Source organism: Suncus etruscus, chromosome 7, assembly GCF_024139225.1.
Source record: "Suncus etruscus isolate mSunEtr1 chromosome 7, mSunEtr1.pri.cur, whole genome shotgun sequence".
Lineage (NCBI taxonomy): Eukaryota > Metazoa > Chordata > Mammalia > Eulipotyphla > Soricidae > Suncus > Suncus etruscus.
In genome coordinates, this window is record NC_064854.1 from 110,861,299 (window position 1) to 110,886,935 (window position 25,637).

The 25,637-nt window shown below is 40.3% G+C and overlaps 1 protein-coding gene and 1 non-coding gene across 2 annotated transcripts in view; both read left to right on the forward strand.

Moving 5' to 3' along the window:
• Window positions 1–586: 586 nt before the first annotated feature.
• The window catches only part of THOC7 (THO complex subunit 7), a 34,000-nt gene continuing 8,949 nt past the window's right edge, over window positions 587–25,637 (forward strand). The window contains exons 1-4 of the mRNA XM_049777120.1: window positions 587–720; window positions 19,459–19,576; window positions 20,428–20,555; window positions 23,819–23,905. Of these exons, the coding sequence (XP_049633077.1) occupies window positions 702–720; window positions 19,459–19,576; window positions 20,428–20,555; window positions 23,819–23,905 (352 nt within the window). The 5' untranslated portion in view covers window positions 587–701. The remainder of the gene's footprint in view (window positions 721–19,458; window positions 19,577–20,427; window positions 20,556–23,818; window positions 23,906–25,637) is intronic.
• Window positions 18,425–18,566, forward strand: LOC126014879 (small nucleolar RNA U109). Its single transcript, XR_007497839.1, has one exon. It is a non-coding gene; the product is annotated as a small nucleolar RNA U109 (small nucleolar RNA).

Here is a 25,637-nt window from a genome sequence, read left to right on the forward strand (position 1 = left end):
ATGTTCTGCGGGGCACAGGGAGGGGGGGCTCCCCATTCGCTGCGAACGAACTAACTTAACTCCTCGGAGGTCGCCAAGTTTTCCCTCAGCCCTTTAATCCCCCCCCCCCCCCACACACACACAGTCTCCCAGAGCCTGGGAGTTGAAAGAGGGGGATCCAACCAACCACCAGGCAGGAACCTGGGGCCATGCCGGGCGTGAGGGGACGACCCACAGCACAGGGGGGGGGGCGTCCCCAGACCCTCTAGTCCCGAGATTGGGGTCCCCAGGATCCCCCCCCCATCCACCTACTTACCTGTCTCCCTACCTACACCCCGCTCAGTTACCCCTCGACTCCTCACAGTCACACGGAACCGGTGGAGGCCGGAGGCGCCAGGGCCCGGAAGTCAGTCGGCCGGCCGGCCTGTCAGTCGGTCGCTGTCAGTCAGTCTGTCAGTCAGTGGGGCGGCAAGGCGAGCTCACCTGGCGACAGGCGTGGGCCGGGTCGAGGGTGGCGAGGGGGGAGCCCGCCGGCCTCGCCCCCCGCGCCCCCACACCCACCCTGCGGCCCCCTCGGCGGGGGGAGCTGGAGCGCGCGCGTGCGGCTCAGGCGGCGGCGCGGGCGGCCCTAGGCGTCGCCGCCGCCGCCTCCGCCTCCATGGCTGTTTACCCGGCTGCATTGTGGGAGTTTGACCTCCGCCGCCGCCTGGGCCGCGCGCGCCATGGGAGCCGTGACGGACGGTGAGCGGTCCCCCGCCAAGGCCCGCCCGCCCAGGCGCCCCCCGACGCGCCTCGGGGACCCCCGGACACTTCCAGGAGTGTCTGGCCCGGCCTCGCGCCCCCCCTCCCCGGGCTTTCGCGGGCCCCGTTTAGCTCCGCACAGCCTGGGATCCGGGCTAGGCCTCTCCTCGGAGCCCCGAGACACTTTGGGGGAGCCCACTCCCCCCCTGCGAGTGGGGAAGGGGATCTGTCTGGGAAGGGCTCTTCCCGGAGCCTCGAAATGGAGGAGATCGTTTCGGGGAGCCCCCTGTGTTGGGAGGAGAGGGGTTCTATCTGGGCCGGGCCCTGGAGTGAGCGCGAGCGAGGAGCGGAGAAAAGGGAGTATGTTGGGGTGTCTCTCCCCGGAGTCCCAGCCAACCCTTCCACCCCACCATGGAGGAGGGCTTGGATGTCCGGTTGCGGGGCTTTTGGGGATTCGGGGTGATTGGTGGAGATGGGGAGCCATCCAGACGCGACTCCTCTGGGGCTGGGACCCCAGTAGGGGGCTTTTGGGGTTCGGGTTGATGGATGGAGAAGGGGGGTCACTCAGAGCGATCCAGAGGCGACTCCTCTGGGGCTGGTTCCGACTAGGAACCTGCAGGGCTGGGACGCCCGTAGGGGGCTTTTGGGGTTCGGGTTGATGGATGGAGAAGGGGGGTCACTTAGAGTCATCCAGATGCAACTCCTCTGGGGCTGGTTCCGACCACGAACCTGGAGGGCTGGGACCCCCGTAGGGGGCTTTTGGGGTTCGGGTTGATGGATGGAGAAGGGGGTCATCAGAGCAATCCAAACGCGACTCCTCTGGGGCTGGTTCCGACCAGGAACCTGCAGGGCTGGGACCCCAGTAGGGGGCTTTTGGGGTTCGGGTTGATGGATGGAGAAGGGGGTCATCAGAGCCATCCAGATGCAGACGCGACTCCTCTGGGGCTGGTCTCTGCGACCCGGGGATTGGGGTGAGGGGCTGGATCACAAAGGTCTCTATGAGATTCTGGTAACTGTTGGGGAGACGCTGCAGGGGTTATTTCGAAAAAGGTGCTGGTCTAGGGATTGATGGGGTTCTCCCCCACCCCACCCCCAAGGCTCGTTGGCCTAGGGCTGGAGAGATCAGCATCCGGGGAAGGATGCTTTTGGGGAGCCTCTCCAGGGAGATCGAAGGAGTCGAGGGTAAGAGTGTGGATCGTGGTGATTGCAAAGAGTCCAGCCCAGGATCGCTGAGTGTGTTTCAAGAAAGTTTCGGGGCGGGGTCTGAAACTGCGGGGTGCCCTTGGAGGGAACCACGTTTGAAACTGCAAAGCAGAACAAAACTTTTCCTACGGGAACGGGCGAGCAGTGGCCACCAGAGTCATCTATAGGCTCGATTTTGTGCGGATCATTAGTGGAGCGGAGGTAAAGGCAGGGGAGCTTTCTTTGTAGGTGTGTAGGGTGGGGTGCAAGGAGTGGTGTTGGATCTTAACTGTCCTTCATTCAAGGAATCTTGTTTGGGCTAAACCTGGGATTACAGCCCGGAAACAATTTGCCAGATCTTTTCCCCCCTCCGAGGTTACAGGCTGGTGGGAAAACACTGTGGATGATTATCTTGCAGGGTGGCAGCTATTAGCTCAGGGATCTAAGCTTTTGAGAACTGGAGAAGCTTGCTCTCCATTCTCTTAAGAAGCCTGCCTGCAGTTACTCCTTTAAAAAAATATTTTTTAGAACAATTTCTTTTTTTCACATATACATTTTTATTTTTATTTCTCAAAAACTGATCGTTTATTTTTATTTATTTTATCATATCTTTTTAAGCATCATGATTACAAACATGTTTGTCGTTGGGTTTCAGTTATCAATTTTTTTTTTATTTAAGCACCGTAGTTACAAAAATGTTCCTAGTTAGGTTTCAGTCATCAAATGGGCACCACTCTTCACCAGAGTAACTTTTCAGCCACCATGGCCCCTATTTTCCTCCTCCCCAACCCCTGCCTGACTTCGAGACAGGCGTTTTTTTTCCTCTCTCACTATCATCAGGTTAGTTGTGGTAAGTTTCATATCATGGGTTGGTCCTTCCAGCCATTATTTCTATTGTCTCTGGATATTATCGCTATATTGTCTTTTATTTTTCTTATAATCCCACATATGAGTGAGATTATTCTGTATATCTGTCACAGAATTATTTCTTCTGCATAATAGACTCCATGTCCATCTATGTATAGGCAAATTTTATGACTTCTTTTTTTCCTAACAGCTGCATAGTACTTCATTGTGTAGCTGTACCATAGTTTCTTTAGCCATTCATCTGTTGTCCTGCTCCTGGGTTGTTTCCAGATTTTGGCAATTGTTGTCTTTTGGGGGTGGGGGGTTACTCCTGGCTCTACGCTCAGAAATCGCTCCAAGCAGGCTCAGAAGATGATATGGAATGCCGGGATTTGAACCACCATCCTTCTGCATGCAAGGCAAATGCCCTACCTCTCTGTGCTATCTTTCCGGTTCCCAGATTCTGGCAACTATAAATAGCACCCTTCAGTTACTTCTAATCCAGTTCTTGAAGGATAATGATATTTAGATTTGGCAGTACTGGTGTTCCAGTTGAGTAACCACTGTGCAAAGGCCCCAAAATGTTGATTGAGCTCAAAGATGACATAGTGGCTAAATTGTGAAAGTTAGGAGCCATTCTATCTTTTTAGAATTCTAACGAAATTTGTTTGTTTTTGATTTGGGGCCACACCTGGCAATATTGCTCCTAGTGCAGCATTCAGGAATCACTCCTGGTAGGCTCAGGAGGCAATATGGGATGTCAGGAATCAAACTCCTGCCACTTTCATTCAAAGCAAGCATGTCCTACCTGTTGTACCATCTCTCTTTCCCCCAAAGCTAGAGATTTATCTCTCTCTCTCTTTTTTTTTTTTTTTTTTTTTTGTGGTTTTAGGGTCAACACCCGGCAGTGCTCAGGGGTTATTCTTGGCTCCAGGCTCAGAAATTGCTCCTGGCAGGCACGGGGGGGACCATATGGTGCACTGGGATTCGAACCAATGACCTCCTGCATGAAAGGCAAACGCGTTACCTCCATGCTATTTCTCTGGCCCCAAAAGCTAGAGATTTCTAAGGGAAAAGAATCACTAAAGTATTTATTTTGTGTTAATAAAATTTGTGTTTAAAAACAATCATTACTGTTACTTGAAAAATGTAAAATAAGTAAAGTTCCCCCATTTTATTATTTACATGGAATTTATGTTGTTGATGTTCTAAACATTGCTCTTTTGAGGATTAGATGCGATAGTTATAAATGATTTACACTCCTGTATAATATTTTAATATATAATATATAATATAACATATTTTATTATTATAAGCAAATAGCAATGTTAATTAAGTAGACTAATGTTAAGAGTTGATTTGTCTCCTCCACCTTCCTCTGATTCTTTTCCCTTTATCTGCATTCCATACCCTTCCTGGTGTCTCTGCATTTATTCTTTTCTTTTTTATTTTCCTTTTTTGTTTTTGTTTTGTTTTTGGGCCATACCTGGCAGCACTCAGGGATTACTCCTGGCTCTGAGTTCAGAAGTTGCTCCTGGGAGGCTCAGGGGGCCACCTGGGAATCGAACTCAGGTTGTCCTTGTGCAAGGCAAGCTCCCTACTGCTGTGCTATCACTCCGGCCCTGCATTTATTTTTAATGACCCACCTCAGCTTTGCCCCTCCTCTTGCTTGGACCCTTAGGTCTTTCAGCTTTCAGCCATATTATTTTATGCATGTTGCTGCTGTAGACTTTATTTATATGGCATATTCCAGAAATAATTTAATTATATGGCATATTCTAGAAATTTACTCAATGCAGTTTACCATAATGAGGAATCAGAAATAAAAAGTGAAGAAATGGGGCGAAAGCATATTGCGCTAGGAAAGATAAATGTACAAGTGAGAAGTGGGGGAAAACTGCAAGGTATTCTTGTTGCTGCATTGGTCTATCTTGAAAAATGAGCCATGGTCTCTGTCTCCTTTGTCTCTTCCATGATCCAGTGTTCATGAAAGAGACTAACATAAGATACATAGTACCACTTGTTTCTTCTGATTTAAATACTAAAAGGGGAAAAACATCTCTAGAGTTCTCATAAATGAAAAATACTTACCTTTATGTTCTTCTCAGCATTGAATATCATACTTAATAGTTGTTTATATATCTTCCTAGGTCAAATAAAGCTAAATCTATTTAGAAAGCTTTCTAAAGCCAGTAGTCTCTATAGTTAAAATCAAGCAAAAGTGAATGGTAAGTGTGATAAGTTAATATGCACATCATTTCTAGGCACTGAACAAGGTGTTGCTTTCACAGTAAATTATACAGCTGTGTGTATGGTTTCTGCTCGAAAAGGGAAGTGGTATTATATAACAAAATAAGTGAATATAATTTCTGCAAATGAATATAAAATCTTTAGTTATGGTTAAACTAGATTGATCAAAACAATGGGAAAGGGCTACTATAGTTAGCTTAAAATAGCGTGATAAGTGATATTTCAAGTGAGATGTGAAGCAGGTAATTGTGTGAAGAGACCAAGAAGCATTGCAGATGAAAACAAGCACTGAGCCCTTTAGGGAAGATTGGAAAGTCTTTGGAGTTGCATCCAGGTGGGCCAAGAGGGATGTGATGCAAAAGATCAGTTGGGAGCTAATTATGAGTCCTGTTGGCCATGGAAAAATGAGACAGTTTTCTGCTGGCACTTGGGAATGATTGAGGATTTTAAGCAGAAAAATCAGTGGCTCAGTACATCTTTTGGATGATTGTGATTTGCTATGTATAATGAATTTTAGAAAAGCAATTGTAAAGGAAGGAGGCAAAGGAGAATTATTCCAAGAAAAAGGTGAAGTGGGCTTGGATAAGAGTAATGACTGGAAAAGAAGTGGATGGATGGCTTCCATGTCTCTATTACTTTGAAAAGCTTTTGGAGTACCCGCGTCTGGTATCTGTACCAATTAGGTCCTCTTACAAATTTGAGGTGCCTAGGAAAATACTCTGCCCTCATGTAGTCTTTGTATGTGTGTCTGCCTATCAGATTGGATTGGGAGCTCTTGTAAGAGAAGCTCATTATTTGCAACCAGTGAAAGGACACATTGGTTAATTTGAGGAACTGCTTTGCCTCAGACAGAGGAAGAAAGGCATTGTTATAAATACGGAACAATAGAAGCTAAAAGTAAAGCTATTACTTTGCAGATGAAAATAATGGAGGTCATGGAAGTTAGTAATTTACTGTTACCTAGCTAGTTATTGGTCACATCATTTCCTTTCCCAAAACAGTTTAGATGCCACTGTTAAAATTTAGACTATGTTCACAGTTTGTATTTTGTATGTACTAATTGAAAGAGTGTTAAATGGGGCCGGAGAGATAGCATGGAGGTAGGGCGTTTGCCTTTCATGCAGAAGGTCATCAGTTCGAATCCCGGCGTCCCCCATGCCTGCCAGGAGCAATTTCTGAGCATGGAGCCAGGAGTAACTCCTGAGCACTGCCGGGTGTGACCCAAAAAGCCACAAAAAAGAAAAAAGAAAAAAGAAAGAGTGTTAAATGGTGTTCATACCCCAATAGGAAATCTTTTTTTGTTGTTGTTTTTGTTTTTGTTTTTGGTGTTTGGGTCACACCAGCAGCACTCAGGGGTTACTCCTGGCTCTACGCTCAGAAATCGCTCCTGGCAGGCTCGGGGGACCACATGGGATGGCGGGATTCGAACCAATGACGACCTGCATGAAAGGCAAATGCCTTACCTCCATGCTATCTCGCTGGCCCCAATAGGAAATCTTTTTAGAAACACGTTTTGTTTGCTTCTTTTGTATTTAAGGGTTACATGTGATGGTATTCAGAGACATGTGGTACCAAGGATCAAACCCAGAATCCCCATGTGCAAAGAATGCATGCAGCCTCTTAAACTATCCAGTGCCTTTTTAAAAACACTTCTGTGCAGTATGGGAATATTGGGTAGATTCAGTGATAGGATCAAAGCCAGAGAGAGGATGAAAAGGGTTATTGGAGAGAAGGATGTGCTTATATATTCCATTTCATGGAACTTACTGGTTTAACATTTTTATCCCAGCATAGTCCATGAGTTTGTCCTTTTTTGTTTGTGGTACTGGGGGTAAAACCTGAAGTCTGGCAAAATGCAAGTCAAGAGTTCTACATCTGGGCCCGGAGAGATAGCACAGTGGTGTTTGCCTTGCAAGCAGCCGATCCAGGACCAAAGGTGGTTGGTTCGAATCCCGGTGTCCCATATGGTCCCCCGTGCCTGCCAGGAGCTATTTCTGAGCAGAGAGCCAGGAGTAACCCCTGAGCACAGCCGGGTGTGACCCAAAAACCAAAAAAAAAAAAAAAAAAAAAAAAAAGAGTTCTACATCTGAGTTGCATTCCTGTCTCAAAAATAAAGCTTGAAGTAATGGCTTCTACTATACCTGTGCACAGTGTGACAGTATTGTCATGGAACAGTCTTTGATTTTCTAGTAATGAGATGGAATATTTTTGTTATGAATAAGAGGTGAGAATGCTCTTCTATAAAAGAAGATAATATACACTTAATAGGACTGTTTGTTCCAAGGATGAAGTGTGATAATTGATATAAAGCACTTGGAATATTAAATGACCATTGTCAGTAAACTGTAGAGTAAAAGAAAATTAGCAGGTCATCAGATAGGAGGTATAAATACTGTATAAATATTGTCTGCTGTTATTTCTGTTTAAACTGTCTTTTGATGAACTCATCCAGTGTAATTTAGACATAACATTTTTAGGCATAGGGTTTGCTTTGATTTTTTTTTTTTTGGTAACTAATGCAAACGGATTTAGGCATATTGTTTCCTTGTAAGTGACCCCAGCAGAGGGACTGCTGATGCAGTTCAATTACTAAGTAATGTTATTGTAACCAATAACATTTTGCAAAGTAAGGTATAGATAGTTTCAGCTTTTATTAACACTTATACTCTAAACTTCAAATCTCAAGAAAAACAAGGGACCTGGATGCTGTTTATTTTTCTTTTATAATTTATAAATTTATTTTGGTTTGATTTATTTTGGCATTTATAAATTTATTTACACTGGGGCCGGAGAGACAGCATGGAGGTAAAGCGTTTGCCTTTCATGCAAAAGGTCATTGGTTTGAATCCCGGCATTCCATATGGTCCCCCGAGTCTGCCAGGAGCGATTTCTGGAGCCAGGAGTAACCCTTGAGCGCTGCCAGGTGTGATCCAAAAACCAATAAATTTATTTACACTGTTCTAGAATTTCACAAGAAACCTTTATTAAAGGAATCAAACCATTGGGTTTTTTCACTTACTTTTTATATGTCTTAATATAAACATTTTATTGATTCAAAACTTGAGTTTTATTTTAGCTTTGAGTTTGGGGCCACACATGACAGTACTCAGGGCTTATTCCTGGCTCTGTGCTTTGGGTTCATTTTTAAGTGTTTAGGGGATTATATTGTGATGCCAAGGATTAAACCTGGATGTGATGCATGCAAGGCAAACTTATTATCCACTGTCCTATCTGACCTGTTGTTTTTTTTTTTTTTTTTCCATTTTGTTTTTGGCTTTTAGACCACACCTGGCAGTGGTTAGGGCTTGCACTTGGCTTTTTAATCAGGTATCACTCCTAGTAGTGCTTGGGGACCATTTGGGAAATCAAAGATTGAACCCCCATAAACCACCTGAAAGTGCCCACTGGCTGTATTCTACCAGCTCCTTGTTTTTCTTGAGGGGGCTCCACCTGACTATACGCAGGGAGCAGTGGCACAAGCAGTAGGGCGTTTACCTCGCACGCTCTAACCTAGGTCGGACCGCGATTCAATCCCCAGCGTCCCATATGGTCCCAAGCCAGGAGCGATTTCTGAATGCATAGCCAGGAGTCAAGGCTTATCCCCGACTCTGGACACAGATATCATTTTGATGGGGCATTAGAGACCATATGTGATGTTGGGGATTGAACCTGAGGAGGCTGCTTTTCCTTGCCTTCTGTATGATTTTAAATTTGTAAAGAAGCAGCTAGATGTTATTTCACCAAAAGGCATCCTAACACAAGGGGGTGTAAAAATTATGTAATTCTCTTTAATAACTTATGAGCAGTGATAGTCTGAGAATCTGCATGCATACCTTGTCTATCTGACCTTTTTCTCACTTCATAGATCAAGTTAGGCCAAGTTGTTCATAATACAGTTGTTTCAGGCATTAAATATTCAAACACCAATCCCACCATTAGTGTGTCCTTCTTCACCAGTGTCTCCAATTTTCCACCCACCAACATAGCCTGCCTTCATTGTATTCACAAATTTACCTCATATTGCTTGTTACAATACAAAGGCAACTAGAATTATAAAAACAGATCAACACAGGTCAATTTGAAATGATTGTTATCTCCCTCCACGTTGTTACTAAAGTCAGTGTCTAAGGATTTCTGGGCTATGATTGGAGCTATTTGAGCCTTCTGTGTTACTCTTTAGGCCACTGAGGTTGTTAGATTACTGTGTCACTTTCCCATCAGATTTTCTATGACACTACAGGGCTGAAACTACTATCAGTATGCCAGGTAGTCCAAGATTTACAGATTTGAAACAAATTTGGTGCCTTGGAAATTTAATAAAATTAAGTTGCAGAGCCAAGCCGTTTCTGTTGGAGGGCACAGGGCTGCTATAGTTCATACAGAAAGGAGACTCTGACTCTTACTCCTCTCCCCTTTTTTCTGAGAATGCCACTTTCCACCTGGGAAGTATGGCCAATTTTCTCTTAACTTATTCTCTAATAATTTTTTTTTGGCTTGTTGGGCCACACCCAGTGACACTCAAGGGGTTACTCCTGGCTATGCACTCAGAAATCGCTTCTGGCTTGGGACCACATGGGATGCTAGTGATCCAACTGCTGTCTGACCTAGGTTAGCGTGTGCAAGGCAAACGCCCCACCATTTGTGCCACTGCTCCGGCCCCTCTAATAAATTTATTAAAGAACATTGACCACAATTTTTAATACTGGGAAAAGATGAAAAATATCTTAAAGCAACCTATAAACTCATCCAGATAATCACTGTTTTTCTAAAGAGATACATGTCAGAAAATTCAAGAGCTGTTCAAAATAACAACTGAAAACCACCTCTTTACCTGCTACTAGTAATCCCTTTCCCCACATATAATTATTAACTGTGCTTTTGTTATACTCCCAAAATGACTTCTAAATGCCTACAAAAGGTAAAAAGCACCTTTGCTACCATTTCTACTCCTTATTTTCTGTGATACTTAATTTTGGACAAGTAACTATTAGTTCCTCCACTGGTAGAATATGGATACTATCTAATATGTAGCATATTGCAAGCTCAATTGATTGGTATGCCAGTATTTATATAATACTTTATGATTTTTATATACCCTTAATCATACTTATGAAACTAATGCTGTGCTTTGGAACCTTTTCTAGTGCATCTTTGAATTCTATCATTTTTTTTTAAATCAATGCTGTTTGTAAAACATTACAATGAAGAATTATATATATATCTTTGTACTTTTGTGGGAATAATTTCTAAAAAAAAGTGCTAAAAGGTATTTAAATTTTGAATTTTTACACATGATTGTAGCATGTGTAAAACTAAACTGCTTTTTCCTATTGTAGTCCAGTTCTGAATTGTAAAACCTGTATGTGCTTTTCCCATCCAAGTACTAACCAGGCCCGACCCTGCTCAGCTTTTGAGATCAGATGAGATTGGGCATGTATAGAGTAGTATGGTATCCAGTGGTCGGCAACCTGCGGCTTGCGAGCCACATGTGACTCTTAACACTTTTAATGTGGCTCTTCTGTGTGCCAGGTGGCCGCTCCAGGAGTCAGGACTCTGTTCCTAGCCTCTGTCAGTGCGCGCCCTGTGTGGCTCTCAAAATAAATTTCAACCGTGGTTTTGGCAAGTTTTGGCTCAGTTGAAAAAAAGGTTGCCTACCACTGGTATAGGTCTTTATTGTGCTCATCGATTTGGATTTAAAATATTTAGAAATATCAAGAAAAAGCTACTGATAGATTTGAGAAACAACAGAATTTCTTGCTAACCTGTTGTTAAAAAGAAAATGCAAATCCTTTTTGGTGTAACACCGGATTCCTGTTTCCTTAAAGCAGAGGAGATCACAGTGCTGTAAGGTCAAACAGTTGAGGAGGCTCATGTGAAGTAACTCAGCCCTAGGAAAAAGTTACGTAACAGCTAGGCTCTTGCTGCTAATTGTCAAGTCTTGACCTGTCCCTAAAGTGTTGTAGAAGTTGGTGCGCAGTTATCTTCCAAATTACTTTCCTCTTTCCTTTTTTTTGAATACTTGTTCAAGATGTTCTGAATACTTGTTTTGTAATCAGAGTTTTAATAGCTATTGTGGGGAATAACAATTAATGGGTTTTGAAGTGAATGTTCATCTGGGTTTATGAGAAATTGTTCTTTCCATGCTAAAATAAGAACAGCAAAAATGACTGTGCCATCTGACAAGCTGCTCTAAAACTGAGTTAGTCTAGTAACTAGAAAAGAGTCATTTTCTTCTTACCTTGGAACTTTCTGTACTTATGGAAAATTAGGTATTAAAACTGAACTCCTTGAGAAGCCGGAAAGATAAGTGGTAGAGCATACACCTGAGCATGTATGAGGTCCTGATGCTTGGCATAGCATGAGCCCATAATGCTGTCAGGCCAAACACTGCCATCCCATTGGTCTTTCCCACTTAAAACAGAAGCAGGGGACAGAGATATAATCAGAGTTAACATACTTTGCATTTTACAAATAAATTCCAGTTTGATCCCTGGGACTGCATGTGGTGCTCTGAGCACTACCAGGAGAGATCTCTGAGCAGAGATGGGTGTGATCTCGAAAACTAAGATATAGAATCTAATTCTTTGAAATAATTTTTAGAAACAGTGTCTAATGTCACTTTTACATTTCTTTCAGGTACATATAAGAGAAAAGGGATATCTATACATGCTTACTAGTTTTGCAAATAAATATTAGTTTATCAGTGTAAATAGACCATAATTGATACTAAAGAGATTTTGAATGGCAGTTTTGAATTTTGAATAGGTGCAATTATGTTATGACATATAATTGAAACCTATAAGCATAATTCTAGGTAGAAAACCACCATCTTTAACTCGGGCCTAAATGTTTAAGTTTGGTAAAAAAAAAAAAAAAAAAAAAATTCCCTGATAAGGTTTTTGCTTTGCTTGTAGCAAACCTGAGTTTGCTCCTTCGAGCTCCTCAAGGACCAAGCCCTGAGCACCGCCAGGTGTGACCCCAAAACAAACGTAACAGATTTTTCATTTATAGAGAGCTAGCCCATTGAACTGGCATGCTTGCTTTGCATCCTTGAGTGCCTGGTTCATGCGTTGGCACTGCATAGACCCCTGCGTACTTCTGGAAGCTTCCCCAAGGACTGAGCCAGGAGAAGCCACTGAGCACTGTGAGGTGTTACCCAGCAGTGCTCAGGGCTTACTCTTGGCTCTGTGCTCAAGAATCACTTCTGGCAGGTTCAATGAACCATATTGGGGTACTAGGTATTGAAGCTAGGTCAGCTGCATGCAAGGCAAGTGCCATCCTACCTAATGTATCATTGCTCCAGCTCTGTCTTTATTATTCTTTTTAAAAGTAGATCTGGCCCACTAGAATTTTAATATGAGCATTCATTTTGCCTACAGGAATCTTCAAGTATGGTTATAATTTATATGTATATATTAAGCAAAAAAATTGTTGGTTGCAACCTAGAGCCAACTGATAAAATGCCATTAAAAACAATAATCCTATGTCTGACATGTCAGAACTGTCAGCAGATGGCCACCTTAAGCTTAAAAAGAGTGAAAATTGTTTCAAACCGGCAGTTTACCCTTTATTTTATTGCTATTAGATCTATGCTCTGTACTTTATACTTGTTATTTCAGTAATTCTCAACCCTAGTATTTTCTAGGTAGCAGCTCCTATTTAAGCTAGAAATATAATGACATTGAAATGTGAGCTTGAGACAGAAAATTTGAAAAATATCCTAGCTGGGCAAAAAACATATATAAGTAAGTGATAAGTATTTACATAGACTTTTTAGCTATAATCATAGGCATGGCTTCAGAATTCACTCTTTAACAGTTTTTGGGTTGTATATTAAATTAAGCAGAGAAATTAATATAGTTTCCTTTTTTTTCTATTCAGCTATGAATTGGCATTGTGTTCCTTTGAATACTTTTATTTCCCTAAAGTTTCATGGCAGTCTTACAAGTGGATAGTTTTATAGCTAAATGTTGCTCATACAAATATAAACATAAACACTGCAAGAAGCAACCAGAAAGTTGGCTCTAGTTCTATATTTCTTCACTTTGCTTGTAGGTCTTATCTGTGAAGAAATGTTTCTTCAGAGTGGGAGATGGACCTGCGACTGACTGACAGGGAATTCCCTGGCAACCAGAACTTGCCAGACCACACTGTTACATGTGCCACCCAGTGTTGGCATTGACCTCTGCCTTCTCTATTCAGCCCTAACATGCTTTCTAGGACACTGAGTCTTATCTCTTTTTTTCAGTTCTATTTTACTCCTACTGATCTACTACAAAATTTCCTAACTATCCTCCCTGCCTTTGCATTCTGTCTTTGTTCACTGCTCTCAGCTTATTCCTCCTAAATAGTAGTGCCCACGAATTCTTAGTAATTCCCAGTAACTTGCCAATAAGATCCAGTTCTACTAGTATCACAATCATTAAAGCAGACTTCCACAGTCTTTGTCTTTGTCTTTGTCTTTGCTCATCCAACCTCTTGGTTTACAAATGTTCTCATGTCCCAGACCCCTTCTTTCATTCCTCATGTTTATTGCTGCCCACAACTTTCTTCCTACCTGGGTTCAGAGACAAGTAAAAAACTTTAGCATTTTTTTTTCATTTCTTTTTTCAGAAGTATTTTATTGAAGTATTTATTGAAGTATTATTTAAGTATTTATTGAAGTATAATTTGTTAATAAAAAACTGAACATATTTGGGGCCGGCGAGGTGGCGCTAGAGGTAAGGTGTCTGCCTTGCAAGCTCTAGCCAAGGAAGGACCGCGGTTCGATCCCCGGTGTCCCATATGGTTCCCCCAAGCCAGGGGCAATTTCTGAGCACTTAGCCAGGAGTAACCCCTGAGCATCAAGTGGGTGTGGCCCCCCCAAAAAAATAAATAAAAATTGAACATATTTAATGTGTGTAATTTTAAGTTCCATTATGCAAACGCCTGTGATACTATCATTGAAAATATACCTTTCTTTCCTATTCAATTAACAGCAAATAGATTATTATTTAAAAAATGAAATGGTGTTTTAAAAATTTCTCTAACTTCCAATCTGTTCCCATCTACCTCACTTATAGTGCCTTCACCCTTGGCAACCTTTTTGTTGTTTTACATATATATATATATATACACACACACACATATGCTATATACATGTTATATATATTATATGCATGTATATCATTCATATGTTTATAGCATAATATGTGTACATTTAAAGGAATCTGAATATAAACACATGAATATATTGGCCTTATTCCCACTACTTTAATATTTCATATGAAATGTAGCATACCATACATGCTATTGTTCCTTTTGCTCTTTTATTTTTTTTTTTTTTGGGTCACACCCGGCAGTGCTCAGGGGTTACTCCTGGCTGTTTGCTCAGAAATAGCTCCTGGCAGGCACAGGGGACCATATGGGACACCAGGATTCGAACCAACCACCTTTGGTTCTGGATCGGCTGCTTGCAAGGCAAACACCGCTGTGCTATCTCTCTGGGCCCTCCTTTTGCTCTTTTAACAAATTATCTTAACTGATTTCTATATCAATATATAATATTTTTTCTTTTTCTTTTTTTTTTTTTTTTGGTTTTTGGGCCACACCTGTTTGACGCTAAGGGGTTACTCCTGACTATGCGCTCAAAAATCGCCCCCTGGCTTGGTGGGACCATATGGGACGCCTGAGGATCGAACCTCGGTCCGTCCTACGCTAGTGCTTGCAAGGCAGACACCTTACCTCTTGCGCCACGTTCCCGGCCCCAATATTTCTTCTTTTTAATAGCTTGTATTTTATTATATTCTTGTGCCATAATTTATTTTAACAAATTTCTTGTTGATAGATAACTTAGGGTTTTTCCAGTCTTTCATTATAAAAGACTAATAAATAACCTAACATAATAATACATATGTACAAGTATATGTAGAAATACTGAATCAAAAGCTATGTTATTGAAATTTGATATGTTAATATGTTTCTTTTGTTAAGTTGGTAATAGTAAAGTATCAGAAGAGCTCAAATTTCACTTTCCCTGGTCCCACCAGGGACCAGTGAAAGGGAACTCTCCTAAACTCTGTGTGTATGTGTGTGCATGTGTGTGAGAACGAGATGAACAAATGCTATCTACTCTATGTATTCATATGTTTTATTTCATCTGAAGTAGAATAGCTCGTATCTATAACTTATTTCTCTAATACCTTTCTCTTTTTTTGGGGGGGGGTTGGGTTTTGGGTCACACCACCCAGCAGTGCTCAGGGGTTACTCCTGGCTCTACACTCCGAAATTGCTCCTGGCAGGCTCAGGGGACCATATTGAGTGCCGGGATTCAAAGCACCATCCTTCTGCTTGCAAGGCAAATGCCTTACCTCATTGCTATCTCTCTGACCCTCTCTAATACCTTTCTAACACATCTGTTATTGATCTAATGTACATATGTTTTATATAAATATAAACATCACTGCTTTTTGTAGGGGGAATGCAGACCTGGTAGTACTCAAATGTTACTCCTGGCCAACTCAGGGGAACCATATTGGATGCCAGCGATTGAAACCAGGACAGCTGCATGTAAGGCAAGCAAGTAACTGCTGTACTCCGGTCCCAACATTACTACTCTTGACCTAAAAGCAAGACAGCTTTTTGCCTTCTAATGCTTATTAGGTTTTACTGAAACAAAGCTCTTAAAGGCAGATAAATCTGGGTAAACACTGCAGATCCAATTTAAAATACTCATTGGGCATCAGAAATATAAAGACCTGATGTGAGAGTTGAAAGGAAATAAAATGAAGACAAAATAGGGCTGGCTTTCCTGATCCTTTCCTTTCAAATTTTTGGACCTGTATGCCATTTAAAAAGCACTTAAAAAAGACATGTAATTGGAATATTGTGTACATTTTGTATAAGAGTACACAGATCTTGGATTGGAGAGAGATGGTACAGCAGGTAGAGTGCTTGCCTTACACATGGACAACCTTGATTTGATCCCTAGCACTCTAAATGGTCCTGCAAGTCTCACCAGGAGTTACTCCTGAAACATCGAGGGGCATGAACCTAACAAAAGAACATGAATCTTACATGTATAGCTAGATGGATTCATAAAATGTGTTTGAAACATTTTAACTCAGTCATCAAACTTTTTTTTTCAATATTTTTGAAAAACAATCACTGGTAATAGCTTTAACCTTACTTAGGAATTGACTCTTTAGTTTCTTTAGGATTTGTCTGCGTATTCTATACTTTTATATTCAAAATCTCTTGTCTTCCAAAACATAGGAGGGCCAGGTATGTGGGAGCTTTGGGTGGTTCTGTGAGGTCTGTAAAAACAAAGACTAAAAACAGTAAAAGAATGTTGAACATTATACTTACTACCAAACATCATACTTACTACCATATTACTTAAGCATTTAATGTTTTTTTTCTCTTTGGTTTGGTTCTTGGAGGCTAGACCCTACTTAAGGATAACTGAAGAGGTTCGAGGGGACCATATGGGCTGCCAGAAATTGAACCTGGATTGACTATATGCAAGGCAAAGACCCTTCCTGCTGTACTATCTCTGGCCTTTAGATATTTACTTTTAACAAAGTTAAAACAAGTTTATAAATTTTTAAATGTTATTTTCTGTATTTTAAAATATTTTTATATTTTCATTTGCTTTTTGTCTACTCAGACAACATCAGTTGTTTTAAACTAACATTTGTTTGAATTTTAAAAGTATAAAATGAAAATATCTGATGAATCTGTAGTTTCAGTAGCCTGTCAAAGCCATGACTCCAACTACATAACCAAGTTCTAAAAATGCTTCTTTGATGTCACAGAATGAATTTGATAACTGGAGCCATCTGCCTTCCAAAGTTTATCTCCGCTGCACCTGCACTCAAATTCTTCTGCCTACACACAGGAACTATTGTTTAAGATTTCGTTGTTGATTCATCATGCAGGCTCTCCAGGAATTATTCACACTTTAGAATTTATTTAAAAAAAAAAAACAGGCTGAGGAATTAGCTCAGTGATAGGGTTGGTTGCATACTTTACATTTAACTATGTCCTAAATTCTATCTCCAGCACCACTTGTCCCTGACTTTTGACCCTAGAAGCCCCTGAGCATTGGCTGGGTTGACCCTAGTCATTCAAGGCACCATAGGCAGGGCCCAAGCAACTCCATTTTCTTGAACCCTATGACCAGAAACCGTCATCATTACAAATCATCTGGGTATCTTTCCAAGTATGTTTGTGAGCACACAAATATACATACATGATGTGTTTGCCTATACATATACTCACAAAAGCACAGTCTTGGGGGCTGGAGTGATGGCACAGCAGGTAGATCATTTGCCTTGCACGCAGCTGACCCAGATTTAATCCCTGATATCCCATATGGTCTCCTAACCCTGCCAGGAATAACCTGAGTGCCATGTGTGGCCCAAAACTAGAGGAAAACAAAACAAAATACAGTCATATACAAATGATTAAAACTTTGTTTTTCTGTACATATTTTGTTTTACTTAATATATTTAAGAAAATGGGGAGTCAATAGTATATACAGCACTAATCTTTTAGCTTTAGAAAGGTTATATTATTACATTGATGTTTCATAACGTAAGCTGTCTCTTACTGGTGAGTGTCTAGGTTTGCAATCTTGTTGCCACAGAGCACCCTTATAAGTGTCCCCTTAATTTGTCCTTATTATGGAGTATGTATGTATGTATATATATATATATATATACATATATATATACATATATATTACGGAGTATAGATATATACATACACATTGGGTAAGTTTCTAGAATTATAGGATTTGAAACTTAAGTGCATTTTTGGGGAGGTTTTTTTTGGCCACACCCATTTGATGATCAGGGGTTACTCCTGGCTACGTGCTCAGAAATTGCCCCTGGCTTGGGGGGACCATATGGGATGCCAGGGGATCGAACCACGGTCCTTCCTTGGCTAGCGCTTGCAAGGCAGACACCTTACCTCTAGCGCCACCTCACCGGCCCCAATTAAGTGCATTTTTTATTTTTTATTTTTATTTTTTTTTTTTTTTTGGTTTTTGGGCCACACCCGGTGATGCTCAGGGGTAACTCCTGGCTATGCGCTCAGAAGTCGCTCCTGGCTTGGGGGACCATATGGGACGCCAGGGGATCGAACCGCGGTTCATCAAAGGCTAGCGCAGGCAAGGCAGGCACCTTACCTCCAGCGCCACCGCCGGGCCCCTAAGTGCATTTTTTAAATATTTTTTTGCATTTTAAATTTTATTTGCGTTTGCCCAGTTGCCAATCAGTGTGGCAGTTTACATTTTGTTAGCATATGTAAGTACAGTGCCTGTCAGTCCATTTAACCTCAGATCTTTAGATATTTGCCAGTTTAATAATTATTTTATATGATTTATTTTGCCTCTTCTTTTACAATACAGCATTATTTTGTCTATCAAAACCGCCATCTTAATTTGCATGTAGAAATACCTGTTCCTCATTTCTTTAGGGGCAGGAATACTTCTATAGCACGCTACATGAAAAAAAGAAAAAGGAGTTCTTAGGGCTACCAGCCTTACAGTAGAGGCTGAGTAGTAGTATGTTTCTCCTACACACACACACACACACACACACACACACACACAGCTTTACAGTAGAGGCTGAGTAGTAGTATGTTTCTCCTACACACAACACACACACACATACATGCACACACACACACACAGCTTTAGGTGCCAGGCAAGCAGGTGACTGCTTGTGACTATTGTCTGCAGTTCTTTTCTGTGCCTTTTTCTCCTTTCCCTTAAAGCAAATATTAAATAAGAGTTGGCATTTTAAAATTCTCAGCGGGACATAATAAAAGTATGATGAACTATTAAAACATGACATTCTCTTAAATTTGATCTCTCCACCTTTTACCCCAATCCCACCACCCCCCCACTGCCTAGTATTCTAATCATACCCAGGGCTTTTTTATTTACATGCCAAGTGTGAGTTTTACCACTAAGCTACATCTCCAGCCATATCTTTTTTTCCATATTGTTCTATATAGATTCTGAATTTTTCTTCCTTTTTTATTCTTTCTGCTACTCTCTCACACTGTCTAGAGATATGAACACTTTAGATTCTTTTTCAGATATTATAATAAAAAACTAACCTCAGAATTAATGTCTTATTTCATTAGTAGTCCCTAAAATCAATTTCTATTAAATAACCCTCTGCTCTGAAGGCAGCGCTTTTTAAAAATGTGACCTCAGCCTCTTTGAATGGTGCTGGACACACAATAGAGACTCAACTTTATATGTATACATATAAATCATGAGGATTTATACTATAAAAATCTATATAACAAAATTAATTTTAACCATTTCTAAGTGAGAGGTAGCATTAAAATATTTATACTTCAATGATTTCTTTGGATGAATGAATGGATATTGGTTATTTTTCCCTGAGCTAGTTACCAAGAACTAGATAGTCATTTTAATGAGCATTTTCTTCTTTCCTCCAGACGAAGTCATACGAAAGCGTCTCCTGATTGATGGAGATGGTGCCGGAGATGATCGGAGAATTAATCTACTAGTGAAAAGTTTCATTAAGTGGTGCAATTCTGGATCCCAGGAAGAAGGGTATTTTATTTATTTCACTTTTGTTCTATGCCGATGTTCAGCTGTGATTTTTTTGTTATATTTTACAGCTTTTTTAATATTTCAAGATTTTATTTGCCTTAAATATTCAGTGGAGGGGCAAGAGTGACATAGTAGTGTGGGTAAAACACTCTTTGCACACAACATTCCAAATGGTTCCCTGAGCACTGCCAGGACTGATTCCTGAGTGCAGAGCCAGGCATCACTGAGTGTGGCTACAAAACAAAGCAAAAATGTTCAATGGATCAACCTTTGTTAAGGAAGAGTAGATATTTTTTCCTTACCAAAGGCCTGAACGTTTAGTAAAATGTTCAGAAAGCAGAGTACAAAGCAGGCTCATAATTTGGTCACTTTTTAATAGCCAGACAAAAAAATGTCTAAACAAAATTTTCTTATTTTTTTTGGAATGAGTAAATGAAATGCTGCTACAAGAATTATGCAATTCTATAATTTTTAAATGTAGACAGTTTCCCTTATTTGATTTAGCTTAGAATAGAATAGAGTGAGGTAATAGTGAGAAAAGAATTGGAGATAAAAACAGTCTAAATCAAAACATTTGAAAAGTATTTTGAAATTAAAATAGTTGTTTGAATTGAGTTCACATTAATAAGGAAAAGAGTTCCTTTTTACATGATGCCACCTATAAATTGAACTTCATACATGGAAAAAGAAAACATAAGGGATATATATTTAGAATTATTTTAAGTAATGCAAATGATTTTCTTAGAACTTGTTATAATTGGTATTGTTTAATTAACAAATCTTTGTTTGACCTGTAATTCAATTTTTCCAGTTCACAAAATTTTTATTCTGTTTCTGCTTGTTTTCATTAGATATAGCCAGTACCAACGTATGCTGAGTACATTGTCCCAATGTGAATTTTCAATGGGCAAAACACTGCTGGTATATGATATGAATCTCAGAGAAATGGAAAATTATGAAAAAATATACAAGGAAATAGGTAAAGCACTAATTATGGTTTCTATTCACATTTTTTTTTATTTTTAAGGTCAGAGGAATCTATTTGCTAATGTTTGGTGGTAAAATCATGACAATAATATTGATAGAAAGAATACAATAAATACTAATTATAAAAATGCATTCTAGAGGGGGCTGGAGAGATAGCATGGAGGTAGGATGTTTGCCTTGCATGCAGAAGGACGGTGGTTTGAGTTCTGGCATCTTGACAGGAGTAATCTCTGAGCACTGCTGGGTGTGACCCAAAAACCCAACCCCCCCCCCAAAAAAAAAGCATTCTAGAGGTTGGGATGATAGTACAGTAGCTTTGCCTTCACATAGTCAGCCAAGATTAGCCTTCGCATCCTATATGATCCCATGAACCCTGCTAACAGTGAATGCAGTTAGTATGCAGTTAGTAATAAGTCCTTTAGCAACACCAGGTTTGCCCCCCCACTAAAAAATAAAAGTATTTTAAGGGCCAGAGAGAGAGAGTACAGAAGGTGAGGTACTTGCATTTACACCCAGAAGAACCAGTTCAGTTCTCTCTACCACATTAGTCCCCTGACCACAGAACCAGGAGAGAAAACTGAGCCAGTAGATATGTCCTAAAAACAATTTTTTGTTTTTTTTTAAATAATATTTTGGATTATAGCTATTTTTTCCTTTTATTTAAACACTATAGATACAAAGTTGTTCATGATTTAGTTTCAGTATTACAGTGTACACCACTCTACCATTCTTCATCTGTGACTCTCCACTAATGTTCCCTCCCACCCTACCCTCTAGGGCAGGTACTTTACTATTCTCTCTCTCTCTCTCTCTCTCTCTCTCTCTCTCTCTCTCCTCTCTCTCTCTCTCTCTCTCTCTCTCTTTCTCTCTTCTCTCTCTTTCTTCTCTCTCTCTCCCCCCCCGAATTTATTTTCCTTTTAGACACTGGTTTGTGCTATTGTTAATGAAGGAGTACTGTGTTTATCATTTTATCTCTGTTCATCTCTGTTCAGTACCCAATTCTTGTCTAGCATGATCAGTTCCAACTACCATTGTCTTAGTGGTACCTTCTTTACCCTAACTGCACTACTCCACTACTTGTGGTAACTTCCTATCCTGGACTGGTCCTCCTGAGCCTCATCTCTATTGTCTCTAGATATTAGTACCATGCTATGTTTTGTTTTTTTTTTTTCTTTTTAATACCCCACAAATAAGTGAGATTATTCTGTCTATTCCTGTCCCTTTGACTCATTTTTTGCAGTATAGTAATCTCCATATCCATCGATGTATATGCAAATTTCATGGCTTCTTTTTTTTTCTTCATAGCTGCATAGAATTCCACTGTGTAGATGTATCACTATTTCTTTAGCCAATCATCTGTTCTCGGACACTTGGGTTGTTTCCAGATTCTGGCTATTGTAAAGGGTGCTGCAATGAACATAGGAATGCAGAGGGCATTCATGCATGGCATTTTGGGGTTCCTAGTGTATATATCTGGGAGTAGTATTGCTGGATCATACAGAAACTCAATTTCTAGTTTTTTAAAGATTATCCATATTGCTTTCCTGAAAGGCTGGGTCAGTCTAGATTCCCACCAGCAATGAATGAGAGTCCCTTTCTCCCTGCATCCATGGCAGCACTGGCTGTTCTTATTCTTTGTGATGTATACCAATCTCTATTGTTTTTTTTGTTTTTTTTTTTTTTTTTGGGGGGGGGGTCACACCCAGCAGTGCTCAGGACTTACTCCCAGCTTTGTGCTCAGAAATTGCTTCCAGCATGCTCAGGGGACCATATTGGATGACGAGATTCAAACCACCCTCTATCCTGGGTTGGCTGCATGCAAGGGTAACACCCTATTGCTATGCTATCTTTCCGGCCCTTGCTGTTTTGATTGACATCCTTATGTATTTTTTTCATGTGCCTTTGGCCATTTGTATTTCTTTTTTGAGGAAATGTCTGTTTATTTCTTCTCCCCAGTTTTGAATGGTGTTAGATTTTTTTTTTGTTAGTGTTTTTGGGGCCACACCCGTTTGACACTCAGGGGTTACTCCTGGCTATGTGCTCAGAAATCGCCCCTGCTTGGGGAACCATATGGGATGCTGGGGTATCAAACTGCGGTCTGTCTTAGACTAGCACTTGCAAGGCAGACAGACACCTTATCTCTAGCACCACCTCTCCAGCCCCTAGATTTTTTTTTCTTTGCTGAATTCTACCAGTGCCTTGATTATCTTATCAAATGGTATTGGGTGAATAGTTTCTCTTATTCCATAAATAGTTTTTTAATCCTAGTCACCATTTCCTTTACAGTTTAATGTGTTTCATTTGTTTATCTTTGCTTCTACTTGCTTGGTCAGTGGTGTTTCATCCTTGAAAGTGTCTTTCGCTTCAATGTCTTGGAGCAGGGGGTCCTCAAACTTTTTAAGCAGGGGGCCAGTTCACTGTCCTTCAGACTATTGGAGGGCCAGATTATAGTAAAAACAAAAATTATGAACAAATTTCTATGCACACTGCATATATCTTATTTAGAAGTGAAGAAACAAAATGGGAATAAATACAATATGTGGGCCGTAGTTTGAAGACCCCTGTCTTGGAGTGTTCTACATTTCCTATATGTACCTTATGATTTCATGTCTGATATCAAGGTCTTTAATCCATTTGATTTGACTTTTGTGCGCGGTGTTAGAGGTCTCAGCTTGCTTTTTTGCATATGGTTGACCACTTTTCCCAATACCACTGTTGAAGAGGCTTTCCTTGCCCAACTTTTTATTTCTGGTCCCGTTGTCTAAAATTAATGGATCGTATACCTGGGGGTCATTCTTGTTTTTATTTATTTATTTATTTATTTATTTATTTATTTGTTTTTTGGTTTTTGGTTTTTGGGTCACATGTGGCAGTGTTTGGGGTTACTCCTGGCTCTATGCTCAGAAATCGTTCCTGGCAGGATCGGGGCACCATATGGGATGCCAGAATTCAAACCATTGACCTTATGCATGCAAGGCAAACGCCTTACCTCCATGCTATTTTTCCGGCCTCCTGGGGCCATTCTTAGATATTGCAAGTCTATTCCATAGATCTGAGGACCTATTTTTATGCCAGTAACATGCTGTTTTAATAACTACTGCTTTATAGTACAGTTTAAGGTACTAAATACCATATAGTTTATAGTACAGTTTAAGAACCTATTTTTATCAGAATTGTGACTTAATTTTAAACCTTTTTAATGATTGAAAATGTATGGAGATTATATAAATTTTAACTATCTTCATTTTTATGTAGAATGTAGCATTGCTGGAGCACATGAAAAAATTGCTGAGTGCAAAAAGCAAATTCTTCAAGCAAAACGAATACGAAAAAATCGTCAAGGTAAGAATTTTATGGAAGTTAGTGTGCAAATGCTTTAAATAGATATTTCTTATTCAGTCTTTATTAATGTGAAGAAAAATCTGCTGTTGGAATCATCCTGAATTATAAAAAAGAATTAAGAACTAAACAAATTTTTAAAATCTGTGTTATTCTTTTTTTTCCTTTTTTATTTATTGGGGTTACTCTTTAAAGTTCTACACAAAAATTACTGATTTTCTTGAGTATGAAGTATTTTTAATTTTTCAGTCTTAGTATTCTTATTTCTTATTTTTTACTGTACCCAGATCTATGTATTTAAACAGTTTTTTTTTTTTTTTTTTTTTTTGGTTTTTGGGCCACACCCGGGATTGCTCAGGGGTTACTCCTGGCTGTCTGCTCAGAAATAGCTCCTGGCAGGCACGGGGGACCATATGGGACACCGGGGTTTGAACCAATCACCTTTGGTCCTGGATCGGCTGCTTGCAAGGCAAACGCAGCTGTGCTATCTCTCCGGGCCCTAAACAGTTTTATTGTTAAGCAGATATGATGATTAATTACATTAACTAGATTTAATTTATTTTAATCAATCTGATTTCAAGAAAATTTAAAGATAAATTCAGTGGTTTTATTTGTTTCTTTTGGTTTTGGGTTTTTTTTTTGAATTTTTTGGATTTTTGGGCTACACCCCGTGATGCTCAGGAGTTACTCCTGGCTATGCCCTCAGAAATCGATCCTGGGTTGAACCACATGGGATGCCCGGGGATCTAACCACGGTCTGTTCTAGGTTAGCCACGTGCAAGGCAAACACTCTACTGCTGCGCCATCACTCTGGTCCCTCAGTGGGTTTTTTTTTAAGTCCAAAGCAAGGTATCCAAATATTTAATCAGTGGGAAAGTTAAATGCTAGTCTTATTTGAGCTTTTTTTTTTTAATCCCCTTTGGGATACAAAGCAGGATTATTGGGGAAAGACTATTGAACAGATATAGAGCAGAACAAATGCTTGTATTTGTCTTGATGCTAGGTATATATTTGTGTGTATATATATATATATATAAATTTGTATATATTTATATGTATATACATATATATGTATTTGTATATATACAAATATACAAATTTTGTATATACACAAAATGTATATATTTGTATATATATTTATTTTTTTATTTTTTAGTTTTGCTTTATTTTTTTTTGGCCACACCCGTTTGATGTTCAGGGGTTACTCCTGGCTAAGTGCTCAGAAATTGCCCCTGACTTGGGCGGACCATATGGGACACTGGGGGATCGAATCGCAGTCCTTCCTTGGCTAGTGCTTGCAAGGCGGACACCTTACCTCTAGCGCCACCTCTCCGGCCCCTGTATATATATTTATATGTATATACATATTTGTACATATATTTGTGTGTGTGTGTATATGTTGTGTATGTAAATATTTTGGGGAATTACTATGCTACTCACCCTAAACTGATTGGTGATTGTGCCCTACCCTAGGGTGTGACCTGGCATTCTGCCCCCACCCTAGGATAGTACCTGATTCTGCTTCCACCATTGGTTGGTATCTGATCCCACCATTGGGTGGTACCTGACTCTGGGGGATAAAAACAAGGGTCTGTGGAAGGCCGAGGCTTTTTGGCTGGAACTGAAGCTGAGTCTTTGGACTTCAGTCTTGTCCACCGAATAAAGCGAATATTTCCACGAGCCTGACTGTCTGCGAGCTGTTTACCTGCTGTTTCACCTCAGAACCGTCAGCTAG